The 15,449-nt window shown below is 33.0% G+C and overlaps 1 protein-coding gene and 1 long non-coding RNA gene across 4 annotated transcripts; one reads left to right on the top strand and one right to left on the bottom strand.

Moving 5' to 3' along the window:
* Window positions 1–1,646: 1,646 nt before the first annotated feature.
* On the bottom strand, window positions 1,647–3,125 carry LOC142240030 (uncharacterized). The gene is made up of 2 exons (XR_012723157.1): window positions 2,881–3,125; window positions 1,647–2,800 (listed from the first exon to the last, which is right to left on the bottom strand). It is a non-coding gene; the product is annotated as an uncharacterized LOC142240030 (long non-coding RNA).
* A 277-nt stretch (window positions 3,126–3,402) lies between these two features.
* LOC142240029 (uncharacterized) lies at window positions 3,403–14,232 on the top strand. 3 transcript variants are annotated; one of them, XM_075311749.1, is made up of 3 exons: window positions 3,403–3,557; window positions 9,908–10,284; window positions 13,726–14,232. In XM_075311749.1, the coding sequence occupies exons 2-3, from the start codon at window positions 9,954–9,956 to the stop codon at window positions 13,827–13,829; spliced, it is 435 nt and encodes a 144-aa protein (XP_075167864.1). In that variant the 5' UTR covers window positions 3,403–3,557; window positions 9,908–9,953; the 3' UTR covers window positions 13,830–14,232. The 3 variants fall into 3 exon arrangements, with proteins under 3 accessions (XP_075167864.1, XP_075167863.1, XP_075167865.1); XM_075311748.1 differs by having other exon boundaries at window positions 3,417–3,557; window positions 9,878–10,284; XM_075311750.1 differs by lacking the exons at window positions 3,403–3,557; window positions 9,908–10,284 and adding an exon at window positions 12,543–13,432.
* The last annotated feature ends 1,217 nt before the right edge of the window (window positions 14,233–15,449 follow it).

Raw genomic sequence — 15,449 nt, 5'->3', positions numbered from 1 at the left:
TTGTCAAAATTTTATTTCTATAGAAAATTTTGTCAAAATTTTATTTCTATAGAATAATTTGTCAAAATGTTATTTCTATAGAATGTTTTGTCAAAATTTTATTTCTATTGAAAATTTTGCCAAAATGTTTTTTCTGTAGAAAATTTTGTCAAAATTTTATTTCTATAGAAAATTTTGTCAAAATTTTATTTCTATAGAAAATTTTGTCAAAATTTTATTTCTATACAAAAATTTTGTCAAAATTTTATTTCTAGTGAAAATTTAGTCAAAATTTTATTTCCATAGAAAATTTTGTCAAAATTTTTTTCTATAATTTTTTTTTCAAAATTTTATTTATATAGAAAATTTTGTCAAAAGTTTATTCCTATACAAAATTTTGTCAGAATTTTATTTCTATTGAAAAGTTTGTCAAAATTTTATTTCTATTAAAAATTGTCTCCAAATTTTATTTCTATAGAAAAATTTGTCAAAATATTATTTCTATAGAATGTTTTGTCAAAATTTTATTTCTATAGAAATTTTGTCAAAATTTTATTTCTATAGAAAATTTTGTCAACATTTTATTTCTACCGAAAATTTTGTCAATATTTTATTTCTATTGAAAATTTTGTCAAATTTTTTTTTCTATAGAAAATTTTGTCAACATTTTATTTCTATAATTTTTTTTCAAAATTTTATTTATATAGAAAATTTTGTCAAAATTTTATTTCTATAGAAAATTTTGTCAAAATTTTATTTGCATAGAAAATTTTGTCAAAATTTTATTTCTATAGAAAATTTTGTCAAAATTTTATTTCTATAGAAAATTTTGTCAAAATTTTATTTCTATGGAATAATTTGTCAAAATGTTATTTCTATAGAATGTTTTGTCAAAATTTTATTTCTATCGAAAATTTTGTGAAAATTTTATTTCTATTGAAAATTTTGTCAAAATTTTTTTTTGTAGAAAATTTTGTCAACATTTTATTTCTATAATTTTTTTTTCAAAATTTTATTTATATAGAAAATTTTGTCAAAAATTTATTTCTATAGAAAATTTTGTCAAAAGTTTATTTCTATAGAAAATGTTGTCAAAATTTTATTTTTATAGAAAATTTTGTCAATTTTTTTATTTCTTTAGAAAATTTTGTCAAAAATGTTATTTCTAAGAAAATTTTGTAAAAATTTTATTTCTATAGAAAATTTTGTAAAAATTTTATTTCTATAGAAAATTTTGTCAAAATTTTATTTCTATTGAACATTTTGTGAAATTTTTTACTTCTATAGAAAATTTTGTCAAAATTTTAGCGGATATATGTAGCAATGCATTTCGTATGAGTAGTGGAAGTGCATACCGGCCTTTAAGGGTGCAAGAAACAAGTTCATGTGACAAAACTATGTTAACATATCACATGAACAGACTTATCGTTGAAGAGTTCAACATTTGACTGTCGCAAATGTTTAACTGATCGCACTTTCTATGAATGTCTAAGAATTTTTTGTGTAAATGAGCTTGGCAACACTAAGATGTCGATAACTTGACGCCGTTGTGAAAATATTGTTGTCCGAACGTATTTGTTATGTTTGTGCCCGCCTCCGTAATGTCTATGTATCTCTGAGATACAATCAATTTCAAATTGGAAAAAGCCGTGAAAGGTGGTTTGGTTAAAAACATCGAAAAATTTATTTACAAAAATGGTGGATTTAACAGGAAGCTCATCACCATTCCAACAAAGCATTCCAAATATTGTGTTTTATGTGCCTGCTTTAGTAGTTTTTGGTTTAGCTGGTAAGTGATGATGTGGAAGAAAGTGGCAAAACAAAAAAAAAGTAGAAAGCATCTGTATTTTGTTGTTATCTCTGTTTTCATTAGAAGTGACCTAAAAATATTTAAGATGTATGTAGAGGTTGCCAAAAAATGTTGTTTTAGAAAATGTTTTCTTTTTCTTAAGCATTATTTTCGTTTAGTTTTGCTTCCATTGACTTGTGTTTCAATTACTACCACTTTATATTTATTAACATACGGGGTTTTGCAAGGGTGCAAGGGGCACACAAAACAATAACAGTGAAAAAATTGCACTCACAAACTTTGCAAATCTATAAAGGGTCCTTTTCTTCCTGTCGAATGCTGTCGAATTTGAACGAGTGTGGGTAACACCATTTTCCTATAGATTTTATTCCTCGTCTGAATAGTAATTAACGGGATCTGAGGGTATGTATTTACGATCCGAAAAGCAAGACTTCAAAAAAAAAAAAAACAATATCTTGTTCATTGAGCTACCAATGAGAACTTTGGGTGGTTTGCTGCAACTTTTATAAACTATAAACATCAGGACAACATGAGCAGTGGTGAAAAGACAAACCCATGATCAGCAGCATAGAAGCCGGATCAATGAACTTAAGTATTACCACCTTTGCTTCTCGAAACTTCGCGCTGCAGCCATTCTCCGTTCAATTTCCACCACTCTTATGCTGCGTTGGACCTCGAAATTATGGGGGAGCTTTTGAAACCCATTGCAGTTCTAATTCTAGGATTTTGATATTTCATTCGAGTTTCACTTATGCCGATCTATTTGATGCTATATTCCGTCCTGGCATTGCTTTGCTTTAATACAAGTAAACAACATTTCTTTGTCCGTGTTATCGATAATTGTCTTGACGATGTGGTTGCGACATCTAAACTTGTCACAAACTCAATAGTGGACAAGAGATTTTTTTTTTGCAAAACTGGGATATCTGTTTGCAGACACTTTTACTGATTCCTTGCATGAATGAATGACTTTGGGCTAAAGCCATTTTTTGTAGCCTCAGACTGACGCACCTAAGGATGGAGTTTAAAATGAATAAATTTTTAATTTTCCTCCAATTAAAATTAATTTAAAATAAAATTTATCCGTTCACCTAGAAATTTTATTCTCCTTGTTCCTTCATCGCCAGCCTCGAAACCTTATTTCCGGTCTTTTTAATTAGCAAGTTTTTTTTGTTTATATTCAAGTCATTTTATTTTATTATTTTAGTTTTTTTTTTTCTATAATTATTTTCCATCCGTTTATTTGTATTCCTTAATGTCGTTAGCCCAACTGAAATGATCATTCATTTTTATTGTTAACTATCCATTTGGTATTTCCTATTGTTTTTAAGTAGTACCCAATATCAATACACATTTGAATTGTTAATACATCGTTGAGCATTATATATTATTAAAAAAAAAAGATAACATTTAATCAAAATATATTTTCATATTATTTTTCGAAATAATCTTATCATTTTGGTATTAGAAGAGAATAGTATACATAGCTGTTTGTTAGTGTACTATTTTGGAGCGATAAAGCACCTGTCAATTGGCCACGACCACTATATTCGTTATCCTATCCCCCTGTCCCCTTCTCATTGGAATGTGAAATTTCTTTGGATTTCTTTTAAATAAAATTTGCTGACGTTGTCATATATTGCAATCGAAATTCTTGAAAAATCAAAGTAACCACTTTTTGATTATTTGAGTGGACATGCGACTTTTGGGTCCTACATTTTAGTTGCTCTTAGAGTATACATCCGCTAAGTAAGCTAAAACATTTACGGTATGGTTTTGCATTTCATAGAATTATAGAGAAAATGGAATTGGCTATAAAATAAAAAAAAAATGAAGTGAAATGTGTGTGACAACATCATCATGTCAATATCATCTTGTGTTTTATGATCCGTGTGCGATAGTTTTCTTAATTGAAAAGAAGCGTTTTCGTTTTTTTTTTTTTTTTGATAAGAATGTTTGTTATCATTTGAAAAAAAAGTGTTTTCTTTTTTTTATAGATGGAAGCATATATTTGATGGAAGCATTTTTCATGTTTTTAATATGAATTGGCCACGTATGCTTTTAGATTCATACATTTTTACTATGCATGTTTTTCTTTTAAAAGTGTGTGTTTTTGCATATACATAATAATATGACGAATATTTATAAAATAATATTTGCTTAGCACTTATTGACATAGTTGGATAAATGGTCTTGTTTAACTTAAACTTTCAAAATGAAATTAAAAAGTGAATATGAGAAACCTCCACAAACTATTGCCCTGTTCATGTATATCGAACGAATGCTTTCTTTCGTATTCAAAATGAAAAAAAAAATTGATTTTAGTTCTTATATTTCGTAAGGCAAGTCACTTCATATTTTGTTGTCGAGTAATAAACGAAAAACATTGTTAATATTTGAATGAATTCCCAGGCCAAAAACTTGAAAGTACTCATTTTGGATAATCAATGTTTTATATATTTCAGTTTATTGTTGTACCTTGTTACACAATCTCTGACAAAAGGGAAATGAATTATAGAACATGTGTTACACGAGAAAACAAGAATAATAAAAGAATAAGATTAAGAAGAGATGCCAGATTAATTATTGTTTGACTATTGATCAACATGAACGAAATACATAACATTCTCCTCCCCTCCAACTAGGGCGAGTATACCAGGGGGGCTCTCCTGATTCTTTTTTACCTCCTAGGGATAGCTGGAGTTTCCGGTTGTGATGTATTTTGGGGGGTCAAGCTTCCCAATTCGTTAAACGAATCTCTCGGTCCATGTTGTGGTTGAGATTGTCCGCGATTTAAAGATGGTTGTGCAGATGACGCTCGAGGCACATCCCCCAATGTTCTTGGACACGGTGTTTGTTCAGGGAAATCTTTAACCAGGAGCATTAGGCCCTTCGATGCATTAGTACTCACTCCTCCTCCTTTCCGAATTTGATTGATATGACGCTTGAACTCCTTACCCGCATACTCGATGTTATAATGTAAATCTCCCATTCTCGATATGATGCGTCCTTTTAACCACTTTTCTTCGTAGGGTCTATTTGATTTGAAATATACATATTCCCCTGGGTCACATGATCTGAATGATGGAGTAAAATTCGATTTTTGTTTCTGCATTACCTTCTCATAAACTGTGTCTGGCCTCACTAGATCAATGGTGGTGCGTATGTTTCGATTTAAAAATAGGTGTGCGGGCGATTGTCCGGTGGTGGAATGAGGTGCCTTTCGGTATTGGCTCAAGAATTCATTTATATCGCGCCTTAATGTTGCATTGTCCGATCCCATTGCTTTCAGAGCATTTTTTATAGTCTGGACATAGCGCTCCGCCTGTCCGTTTGTGGCGGGGTGATAGGGTGCCGTTCTTTTATGAAATTTCACTCCTTTACCTCTTAAGTATTCCTTAAATTCAATCGAAGTGAAATTTGGACCATTATCCGTTACTACTGTGATTGGAATACCATAAGAGGCAAATAGTTCATCAAGTATTGCTATCGTAGCTGCCGATGTCGTTGAGTTTGTAACCTTTACCTCGAGCCATTTGCTATAGGCGTCGGTGATGATCAACAGGTTCGTGTTGTACATAGGGCCTGCAAAATCGAGATGGACTCTCTCCCATGGGGCCTTCGGGTATTCCCAATGATGAAAATTGAACTGATTTGGTAATCGAGCATTGTCGTTGCAGCTTCCGCAATTTTTTCCCGTATTTTCTATATCGGTGTCAATGCCTGGCCAATATACGAATGACCTAGCCAGACCCTTCATTTTCACTATCCCAATATGTCCTTTGTGCAAATCTCGCAGTATCCGTTCTCGTAGTTTTGGTGGTATTACTACACGATGTTCAAACATAAGACAACCAGCGGCTATAGTATAGTTACTTTCTGGCGACTTGTAGCCTTCACGTAATAAATTATAACCTGACTGCAGTAGCTGCAATATTTTTCCTAGATGCGAGTCTTTCCGTGTTTCTCGTTCAACAGTATCAGAGTTTACTGGTAGTTGAGAAATTTGATGTGTTGCAAACCAGTCAAATTGGTCAAAATCCCGTTCTCTCACTTTTGATTCCTGCATCTGGTTAACTTGTATTGCACTGGCCATTTGGGGTAACCTAGAACAATAGTCTGCATTGGCGTTTTCTTTTGATCGCTTAAACATAACCTCAAAATCAAAATTGGCCAAAAAATCGGCATAATTTGCCATTCTACTAATACACAGTTGAGGCAAAGTCTTCTGTGGATGTAAAATTTGACTCAGCGGCTTACTGTCTGTTACCAGAATCCAGTGACGGGCATATAAATACATAAAAAATTTTTGTACTGCCCATACAATGGCAAGGGCCTCCTTATCTATTTGGGGATATCGTATTTCAGTGCCACTCATCGTTCGGCTGGCAAAAGCTATCGGACGCTCTTCGCCATTAGCTAATCTATGCGCCAGAATTAGTGGTAACTGGGGATCGTACGTCATTAACGTACGTGGTGATAGTAATTCGCTCTTAATTTTTGCATAGGCCTTTTCGCCTTCAGGCGTCCATTTGAATGGCCTTGTTTGTAGCATTTGTCGAAGTGGACGATCTTTGGTAGATAAGTCTGGAATAAATGACGAGTAGTATGTAGCCTTACCTAGGAAAAGTTGTAGTTCTTCTGGAGATTTCGGTTTTGGCGCGTTACGAACTGCTTCCATATGCTTATCAGCTTTCATTAACCCTTCGCCATTTATGTGGTGACCCAGGAATTCCACTTCGGTTGCCCCAAAAACACATTTTGAACGATTTAGTTTTAGCCCATGCGCCCGAAGACGCTCCAATACCATTTCTAGCGCTGACATCAGGTCATCGAAATCGGATGCGAATACTAAAATGTCATCAAAAAAGTTGTGTACGTTGTCTAACCCTTGCAAAACCATCTCCATTCGCCTTTGCCACACTGCCGGAATATTTGCCGCGCCATACACGGCTCTTGTTGGTCTCACGAGTCCATGCGTCGGAGTATTCAATGTCAACATTTCACTGAATTTATCATCAATTGTGAGGTGACTATAAGCATCAGTAATGTCGAGGTGACAAAACAGCTTGGCACCCTTCATTCTGTTGAATATATGGTCTGCCCTTGGTATCGGGTGCTCATCTATTATCATACCCTTATTTATAGTTGGCTTGTAATTGCCAGTAATCCGAATTCTCCCACTTTTTTTTGTCACAATATGTGTATTTGAAGCCCATTCGGAAAATTCAACACGTTTGTACAAACCTGACGCAATTTTCTCATCGATTGCCTTGGAATAAGCTTCGCGCAGAGCATATGGTACTTCTCTCGCCTTCATAAATATTGGGGTCACACCTTCCCTCATATGAACCGTTACTGGTGGACCTACAAGTTTCCCCGCTACATCGGAAAACACATCATCGTATTGTGCAAGCACTTTATTTAAAACATTTGATTGTTCTTTTGATAGCTTATTCGGTGAGCGAACATTATTTATTTTATTTGTTGAAAACAGCTGCCTCAAATCAATCTGATCTGCAAAATGGGTAATCCACTCCCTGCCTAGAAGCGAGTCAAAGTTGCCGTCAACAACATATAGGTTAAGTTTCCGAGTTGCATTCCCAACTGTCACATTAACTGGTACACGGCCTAAACAATGAATTTTGTCCTTTGTATAACTAGTAAACACACGGTCAGAAGGCTTAAGCTTGAAGTCGGGTTTGATGGCACGGAGCTTTGTTACGTTCATCATTGAACATGGTGCCCCCGTGTCTAATTCCATTGGAACAGTCTTCCTGTCAATATTGACGCTGATCATAATTTTACCTGGTGATTTCTTCTGGTGAATGATATTGACGTTATTCAACTCTTCAATAGATTCATCACTTGATGAACAGGAATCTTGTACTGCTATCTGCGCTGTCTGTGTCATACACACCCTGGCTATATGACCTTTTTTCTTACAGTTATGACATATAGCATTACGGAATCGGCAGTGAGTACGAGGATGCATACCACCACACCCATTGCATTTTCCAGCTTCCCTCTGGTCGGTGGGTCGCCGATTTATCACGCGTCTCTTTTGTGAGTTGTTAACATAACCTAACTTGTGTGTTTCTTCTGTCTTCGGCTCGATCGACGACGTTTTCATTTCTGCCACAGCGCAGTCGGCAATCTCTAATGACTGAGCTAACTCATAAGCCGCCGCAAAGTTCCCCGGTTTTTTCGCTATAATGACGTTGCACATTTCTCTTGTTTTCAAACCAAACAAAAACTGTTCCAGTAGCATCCGATCAAGAAATGGACCGTATTCACAATATGTTGCAGCTTCCCTTAGACGCAGAGAGAAGTTAGCCACCGTTTCATCACCGTTCTGCAATACTTGCCTGAATTTAATACTCTCTGCATATTTATTCTTAGATTTGTCGAAATGTCTGATGAGAGTGTCTTTAATTGTGGCATAAGAGAGGTCTTCACTTTTTAGTGGGCTAACGAGGAACTTGAGCGCGCTAAACAAGTCATTGCCCATATGAAGTATGGCATAACTTCCATGCTGTTCCTCAGGTATTTTGCTGAGTTGTAGTGCTAAATCAAAATGACGGAAATAATCTTCCACAGTCGATGTTCCATGCTTGTACTCTTTCACCGAAAATTGAGCTGGCTTACAGGCAGTAGCTGCAGATGAAGACCCGGCATTTGGGGGTGACGCGCTAGCCATAGCAGTTTGCAAAACATTTTTGAACATCTCAGCAAGTGCCTGCATGGATGGTGTCCCATCTGTCTCAGGTGGCATTTCCTTTTAATCCCACTTCTGACACCAAATTTTATATATTTCAGTTTATTGTTGTACCTTGTTACACAATCTCTGACAAAAGGGAAATGAATTATAGAACATGTGTTACACGAGAAAACAAGAATAATAAAAGAATAAGATTAAGAAGAGATGCCAGATTAATTATTGTTTGACTATTGATCAACATGAACGAAATACATAACACAATGTATTCTCATACAAACGAAACGAACTTTCAAAAATAGAAAACCCCAAATTCATTCGAATTCGAGTGACTGCCTTTCTTTCAAATGGGTTTCGTTCGATATACAGGGACAGGGCATAAAATATTTAATACCCTATACCAACCATCCTTGACTAGTATAAAGCCGCATTTCATTAGGTGTTATTTAAAATAATATTTTGTTCCCAATTGGAAGAAGATTTGTTAACGAAAAGTGGTTATAGGTATTCCACATAATTTCCTTAAATTGTGAAACACTGTTTATAAAAGGTAGCTGTTCCCAATTCAAAGAACCATATTTTTATGAAAAATGAGAACAATATCATAAACACATCTAAAATTTAGAATCCGTTCACATTTGCTCGATAGGGCCGACTTTTGTCAGACTATAGCTCAGAAAAGGAAAAAACTAGTTAAAGCTGCCTCTAATTTAGTCTATTCCCGTGCATTGATTTTTGTCAACGCATCTCAATTGGCATATTTTTAAACCTTACCTATTTTGTGCGGGGGACAATGATTTTATCCTTTCTTGGCGAAATTCATAGCAATTTTTTTCCAACGCAACATCCTTGAAGCCTTATTATTGAATGCTTTCATTTTTAGAATTAACATTCAACGAACTTTCAAATCTGATATGAATGTAGTGTAGCATGGTATAATCTAAATATTATCGTAGTATATATACATACAATAAAAACATTCTACTAAAATTAAAAACGTAATACTTATTAAAAGATCATTTATCTATCAATCAATAATAATCTTCTGACAATATAAATATTACTTTTTGTCTTTTTTTTGTGCTGGCCAAACTACCAAACTTAAACAAAAATAAAATGTCATTAACAAATATTAATTTTAAAGGACACGGAGTTTAAAAATTATGTGACAAGTTTGTAATAATTACTAAAAATCTGCAGAATTGATAATTTATATCATTCAAATAAAACACACACATAGACTCACGAATTTTAACGATAAAAAAAGCCAAAAAATTCTATTTTCTATAATTTAATTTTCAAATCCTAACATCTCTATTCGTATTATTTAAATAAATCTTCAAAATATTTCGAAAACAAAAAACAAATAGTCTTCAATAAAGATCAAATCCATACCGCAGCAAGAACCTTTAGCAAGAAACTACTAAGAAGCAATATCACCTCAAAATGGCCGAAGATCCAGTTAATCAACAAAAATTTGCTGAGGATGTCTTAGCTGCTTCCGAAGCTAGTGACGATGGTAGTTTTGTCGGAGCCAATTTGGGTGATCCCAATGGCAATTTTCAAATGCCAAGTGTCGATGAGGTTTGGAAACTAATCGAACAAATGGAAGGCATTAGCGATGAGGAACGTGCTAGTATCCGCGAAAATCTGTATAATCCCCAAGATGGTAGTGCTGAGGATTTTATGAAACGTTATGCTCAACCAGCAATGGGTCATACTACATGGGATTATGTTATATTTCTCACAATGGTCGCTATACTCCTCATGATATTTGGTAAGATTAAATGTCCCCTATTAATAATTGATAAATCTTGAATTCTCTATATTGTTTTCAATAAATATTGAGTTGGCTCTTAATAATGGTATGCGCGTCTAACGAAATTTCCGCAAACCATAAGGTATTGATGTATTTGGTAACCAAAATTTTGCCAGGCGTTTCTTTCTTTGGAAAGAAATGTAAACAATCGATAACATCGTCCTAACGAAAATGTTGTTTCCAATAGTTTTAACTAATTTCTTTTGGGAAGCAGAAATATGATGAAACAGGTGTACACTCAAAACACTGCTAATAATAAAAATCGGCTTCAGCGGTGCCAACTATGACGTTTTTCGATATTGTGGAGAACTTTGTTTCTTTTTTGCGTTTTTTCTGACGAATTTTCATACAAAAAAAAATTTTCTGATTAAATCACGAAATAAATTGATCCAATTATTTTTTTATTAAAATGTCTTTAATCACGAAAATGATCGCATCAATCACAGTTTTAATTGGACATAAAAATTACTGATACAAAAATTGATTCCATTAGAAAATTTCAATTGATGTGGATTGCAAAACTCAATTAATTTTTTGATTGTAATAATGTAACTATTTTCAAACGATTTCTTAACTAACATAGTTTGTTTAAAAAATTGTTTCATATGAATTTTTTATTTAAAAAAATTCGTTTTTTTTAATGATTTAGTTTTCCGAGTTTGATTGGAAAGCTAATTGCATAAATTAATTTTTAGTTTAACATTTAAAAACATTCAATCTTTAACTTAATTGACTTAAGGTTTCTAGTTCAATTAAAAAGTTAACCTTATCAATTAATTTTATGATTGAAATAGTTTTCAGATTGGAAATTGTTTGGTGAAATTTTTTTTTCTGTGTAAATTTTAATGTAACAAGTTTTTTTTTAACTCCGAAAGGTAATACTAAGTCGAGTTTGGTTTTTCTAATTGCCACTAATGCGTTTGCACCCATTCGTCCTCCAATATGGAAAGAATTTGCAGTGTACTCAATATCAAAAAAAAAAATTGGAATTGGCTTGAGACGTTAACTTTAAAAATGTTTCTTTTGTCCAAAGACTATTTAAAGCTAAATAATACGGAATTTTATGAAGATACTGTCAAAATAGATTTATTATCAGAAAATTTATTTCTCTAAATGTAGTCAAAATCAGCACCGTTGTTTCTGAACATGTTTCAAAAAGTTAACAATGTCTCAGATTGGAAAATGGATTTAAAACCTTTTGTTATGTTTTTGTTTATTTTCCTCCTAAATTTTTGACAGTTTTAGGGTTAAAGATTTTTTTGACGAACTTTATATCAGGACAACAATTTTGACGAAATTAAATTGATGATTTTTAGTCCAAAACAGTTGGCACCACTGACCACCTATGACGAATTACTGCTATTCATAACTATAAAAATACTTACTATACATAACTAAAATAAATACATAAATAAAATAAAAAATAAAACAATAAAATATTTACAATTTTGTAATAACAGAAAGTGGATGGTTTCTAGCTAAATAATTTGTTGACGAATTTTATGTCACGACTGAGCGGTTTTGACGAAAAAAGTTGTAAAAATTGGCGATTTTTAGCCCAAAACAGTTGCTACCACTGAGCGCCTATGGTGAATTACTGCTATTTACCATGATTATTTTCTGTTATAACAATCGAATATTTGCAATTTTGTAGTAAAAGAAAGAGGATGGTTTCTAGCGAAATAATTTTTTGACGAATTTTATATCACAACTTGACGATTTTGACGAAATAAAGTATAACAACTGCCCAAAACAATTGGCACCACTGAGTGCCTCTGATGAATAATTACTGTTATTTATTTTCTTTTATAACAGCAAAATATTTGTAATTCTGTAATAACTGAATTAGGATGGTTTCTAGCTTAAACGCTTCTAGTTTTGTAAAACATATATAATAAATATAATTTGAAGCAAGTCCATTAAATTGATGAATCTTTTTGAGTTATATTTTTTTCGACTTAGCATATTGTGGTGGAAACGTAGCGATATTACTACAATGTAGTTTGTTTGTGTGTATCTGTTAACTTCTCGTTCTATAGAAGTGAAAGTCCCCCCTCCCCCACCAAATGTCCACCACTAACGCATTCAGTTCAACCCCAAAAACTGAGAGCAAGAGAATATGCTGTCGACTGCATATTCTATATATGTACATGGATATATAAACACGTTGTTTGGCCGTGTTCTTTCTGGCAATTAACACAACACAAATATATGTATGTTCATGTGATTTCTATCGTCATTCGTCTCAGACCACGGACGGTGATAACCAATTTAATGTTGTATAAAGAGACCCCCGTAAAGCATAGATCTTTTGAGTTCACCTAAACACATGATGAGAACAAACTACCAAACACAGCAACAAACAATTTACCAGCAAGCACTCAGGCAATGTCAAGAGTCCAATATTAACATTTTGTTAGACCATTTACATAGACTTACAGCTAGATAAGATTAAAGAGAACAAACTAAACAAAAGCTCGTTTTATAACCCATGAACTTAAGCCAAAGCTGAGGGCAGCAAATAACAAAACATTTCTGGCTGGAAGAAAGAACATTCAAAGCTAGAAGCTTTTTAGTTTATACGCCACTGCTCTCAAGCACTGTAAGAAAACGTTAGCGGAGCATATTTGAACATCCAACTAACAACAATAAAATCTCAACTCAAGAAAAAACGATTAAATTAATGTGTGTGCGTGTGTGTTCCTAATGACCAGCATTATAATCAGCTGTATAGGCCTCCAGGGAGAATATATTATTTGAATCGTGTTTGTTTTGTTTTGTTGCGACAACAAAGAATATAAAATGGCCAGCAGCTCTGAGGAAGAAAATCTACTCGAACAGTTGAAAAATTCAGTTGTGGCTATTATGGATAAGACAGGATCAAGTAAATTTGCTCATGATCTAATGGATAAAATTCAAGCTTTACAACAGCGCCTGGAAACATTGCCCAGCTCGGAGAAAATGCAATTCATTGAAGAAATGAGAGAGTCGTTTCGTGCCACAATAGCAAATGTTGAAAATAAACTCATGCAGCATGCCAATTTTGAAAAAGTCTATGCTTATTCAATATATGCGGCAATTATATTTCTAATACTTTTTGTAATTGGTGGGTTTCCAATAGAAAAAGAAAATAAACGTTTTCCATTCCTCTCCCTCGCATACCCCTCTTTGATGAATTGTTTCAAAATCGTAAACCTCGACAACTACCTGTTGTTGTTGGTGTTGTATTTTTTCCTCTTTCTTGCTGTTACTGATTACAGTTGTGAAACATTTGTTTAGAAGAAACAAATATAAAACCCAGAGAGCATAACCGACTTGCGAGAAAATGAGAGTGTATTTTTAATCTTATTTAACATGTGAGTAGCTAATTAAAATACTTTGTTTTTATTATAATTTCAGCTCTCTTTGGTTATAAACTTTACAAATCGCTGATGTCTAAGGAACTTAAGAAACAGGAAAAGCTTAAACAAAAACAAAGCAAGAAAAGTAAAAAGGTCAACTAAAATAATTGATCTATCATCGTCAGCAGCAGCAACAACCACACATCAAGTCAGTCATCAATTAATTGTACATTGGTGAAAGAGATGCTCGAAGTGTGTGTGTATGTGACAGTGACAGTGACAAAGGCTTTCAATTTTTTAAAGGCCCCAGATTTTATCGATTAAGTTTTTTCTTTGATATACAAGTAAATGTAATTAGTAACTAATTACTTAAAACTTAATAGAATTTTTTGTAAAGACGAAGTATATATGTACTTATATTTGTAATTTTCCCATTTTAATATTATTGTTTTGTTTTTTATTAACTTTGAATTTGCAAAAGGGTTAATTTTTTTTTATAACTATTAAATATATATTTACAATGGTAATGATTCAAGTAAAACAAAATATAGACAATTAAAATAAATATTTATTAGAATTTTTAGGTAGATAAAATTTCTGAAGAAAAATTTAAATGAAATGGTAAGTTGTAGGATATACTGTGAAATCTCGCCTTAAGACCGACGATCTGCCCTAAACCCCGCGCTTTTTTAATTTTCTGTAAAAAGTTGAGTTGGATAATCACAAAAAAAACTATTTTTAAATCAAAGACGGCATTTTTAATAAAAACTCGTCTATCTTGAAAAATTTCAGCTTGGGGGCTATAGACCCCTATCTAATGTAATATATAGTGGAAAATCGTAAATAGGTTTTCAAATTCTGGGGGATGGGGCTAAAGGGGAGAAAGCCCTCACCCCAGCGGCCATGACTTATGGTAATGAATTAATTTCAAAATTGTGGAATTGATTCACGTTTTTCTAATGAACAAACCACAACCCTTCTCTATTATAGTAATATACTAAGTAAAAACACTTGATAACACTGTTTTATCTGCATTTAAACAAAATATTTGCTAGAAGTATATAGCTGGGTATAGATAAATTCCATAAGGCAAATCTGTATTGTTTTCATTAAAAATTAAATATTCGTTATAGCAGCGTGCTGGGCTTTGAGGAATACACTGCGGAGCTGTTTTATCGGCACACAAAATCTATGGTTTGCATGCCTGTCTTCAATACAAATTTCACAAGTTTAATACTGATTTGGGTTGTAAAAACTGGTATGCAGCTCTTATGCCTTCCGGTAATACAGTTCTTCATTGTATTCCTTATGGAAGCAAAATGTAAATTAGCCATTACAACCACTCACGGAATTTTCTTTTGCAAAATTCTCAAAGCATTTCTTATGGGTAGCGGAAATATCGTTAGAGGTTCTTTCCGGGCTTATGACCAAAAAATATTTCTGCGTTGGTTTATCTCAGTAATGCTGACATCCATATTTATAATTGTATAACATTTTATATTTATTATCGATTGTTTATAATGTGAAGCCTCTCAAAAGTGCAATCATTCCATTTAACATAGTGTCGATTTTCGAGTTGAAAACCACTTTATTTTAGCGATTACTTTTCCGTAAGAAATCAAAATTGCAAATGAAAATAAACAGTTTGCTGTAAAGTCTTGCCGAAATCTAGAGGAACAAGAAACTGCGCATTGAGAACTGCGAATTGAGTTAACTTGTATGATTCATATTGAAGTGTTTTAATGAAGTAACCGCGAAAAGCGAACATAGTACTTACCTTAA

The sequence above is a fragment of the Haematobia irritans genome, chromosome 5 (assembly GCF_050003625.1).
Source record: "Haematobia irritans isolate KBUSLIRL chromosome 5, ASM5000362v1, whole genome shotgun sequence".
Classification (NCBI taxonomy): Eukaryota; Metazoa; Arthropoda; class Insecta; order Diptera; family Muscidae; genus Haematobia; species Haematobia irritans.
This window is presented reverse-complemented; position numbering and strand designations above follow the sequence as displayed.

Excerpts from the sequence above, each read along its gene's own strand:
- LOC142240029 (XM_075311749.1), top strand. The coding sequence starts at position 9,954 with ATGGCCGAAGATCCAGTTAATCAACAAAAATTTGCTGAGGATGTCTTA. Across the intron at positions 10,285-13,725 it reads TATACTCCTCATGATATTTG|CTCTCTTTGGTTATAAACTT; the intron begins GTAAGATTAAAT and ends TTATAATTTCAG.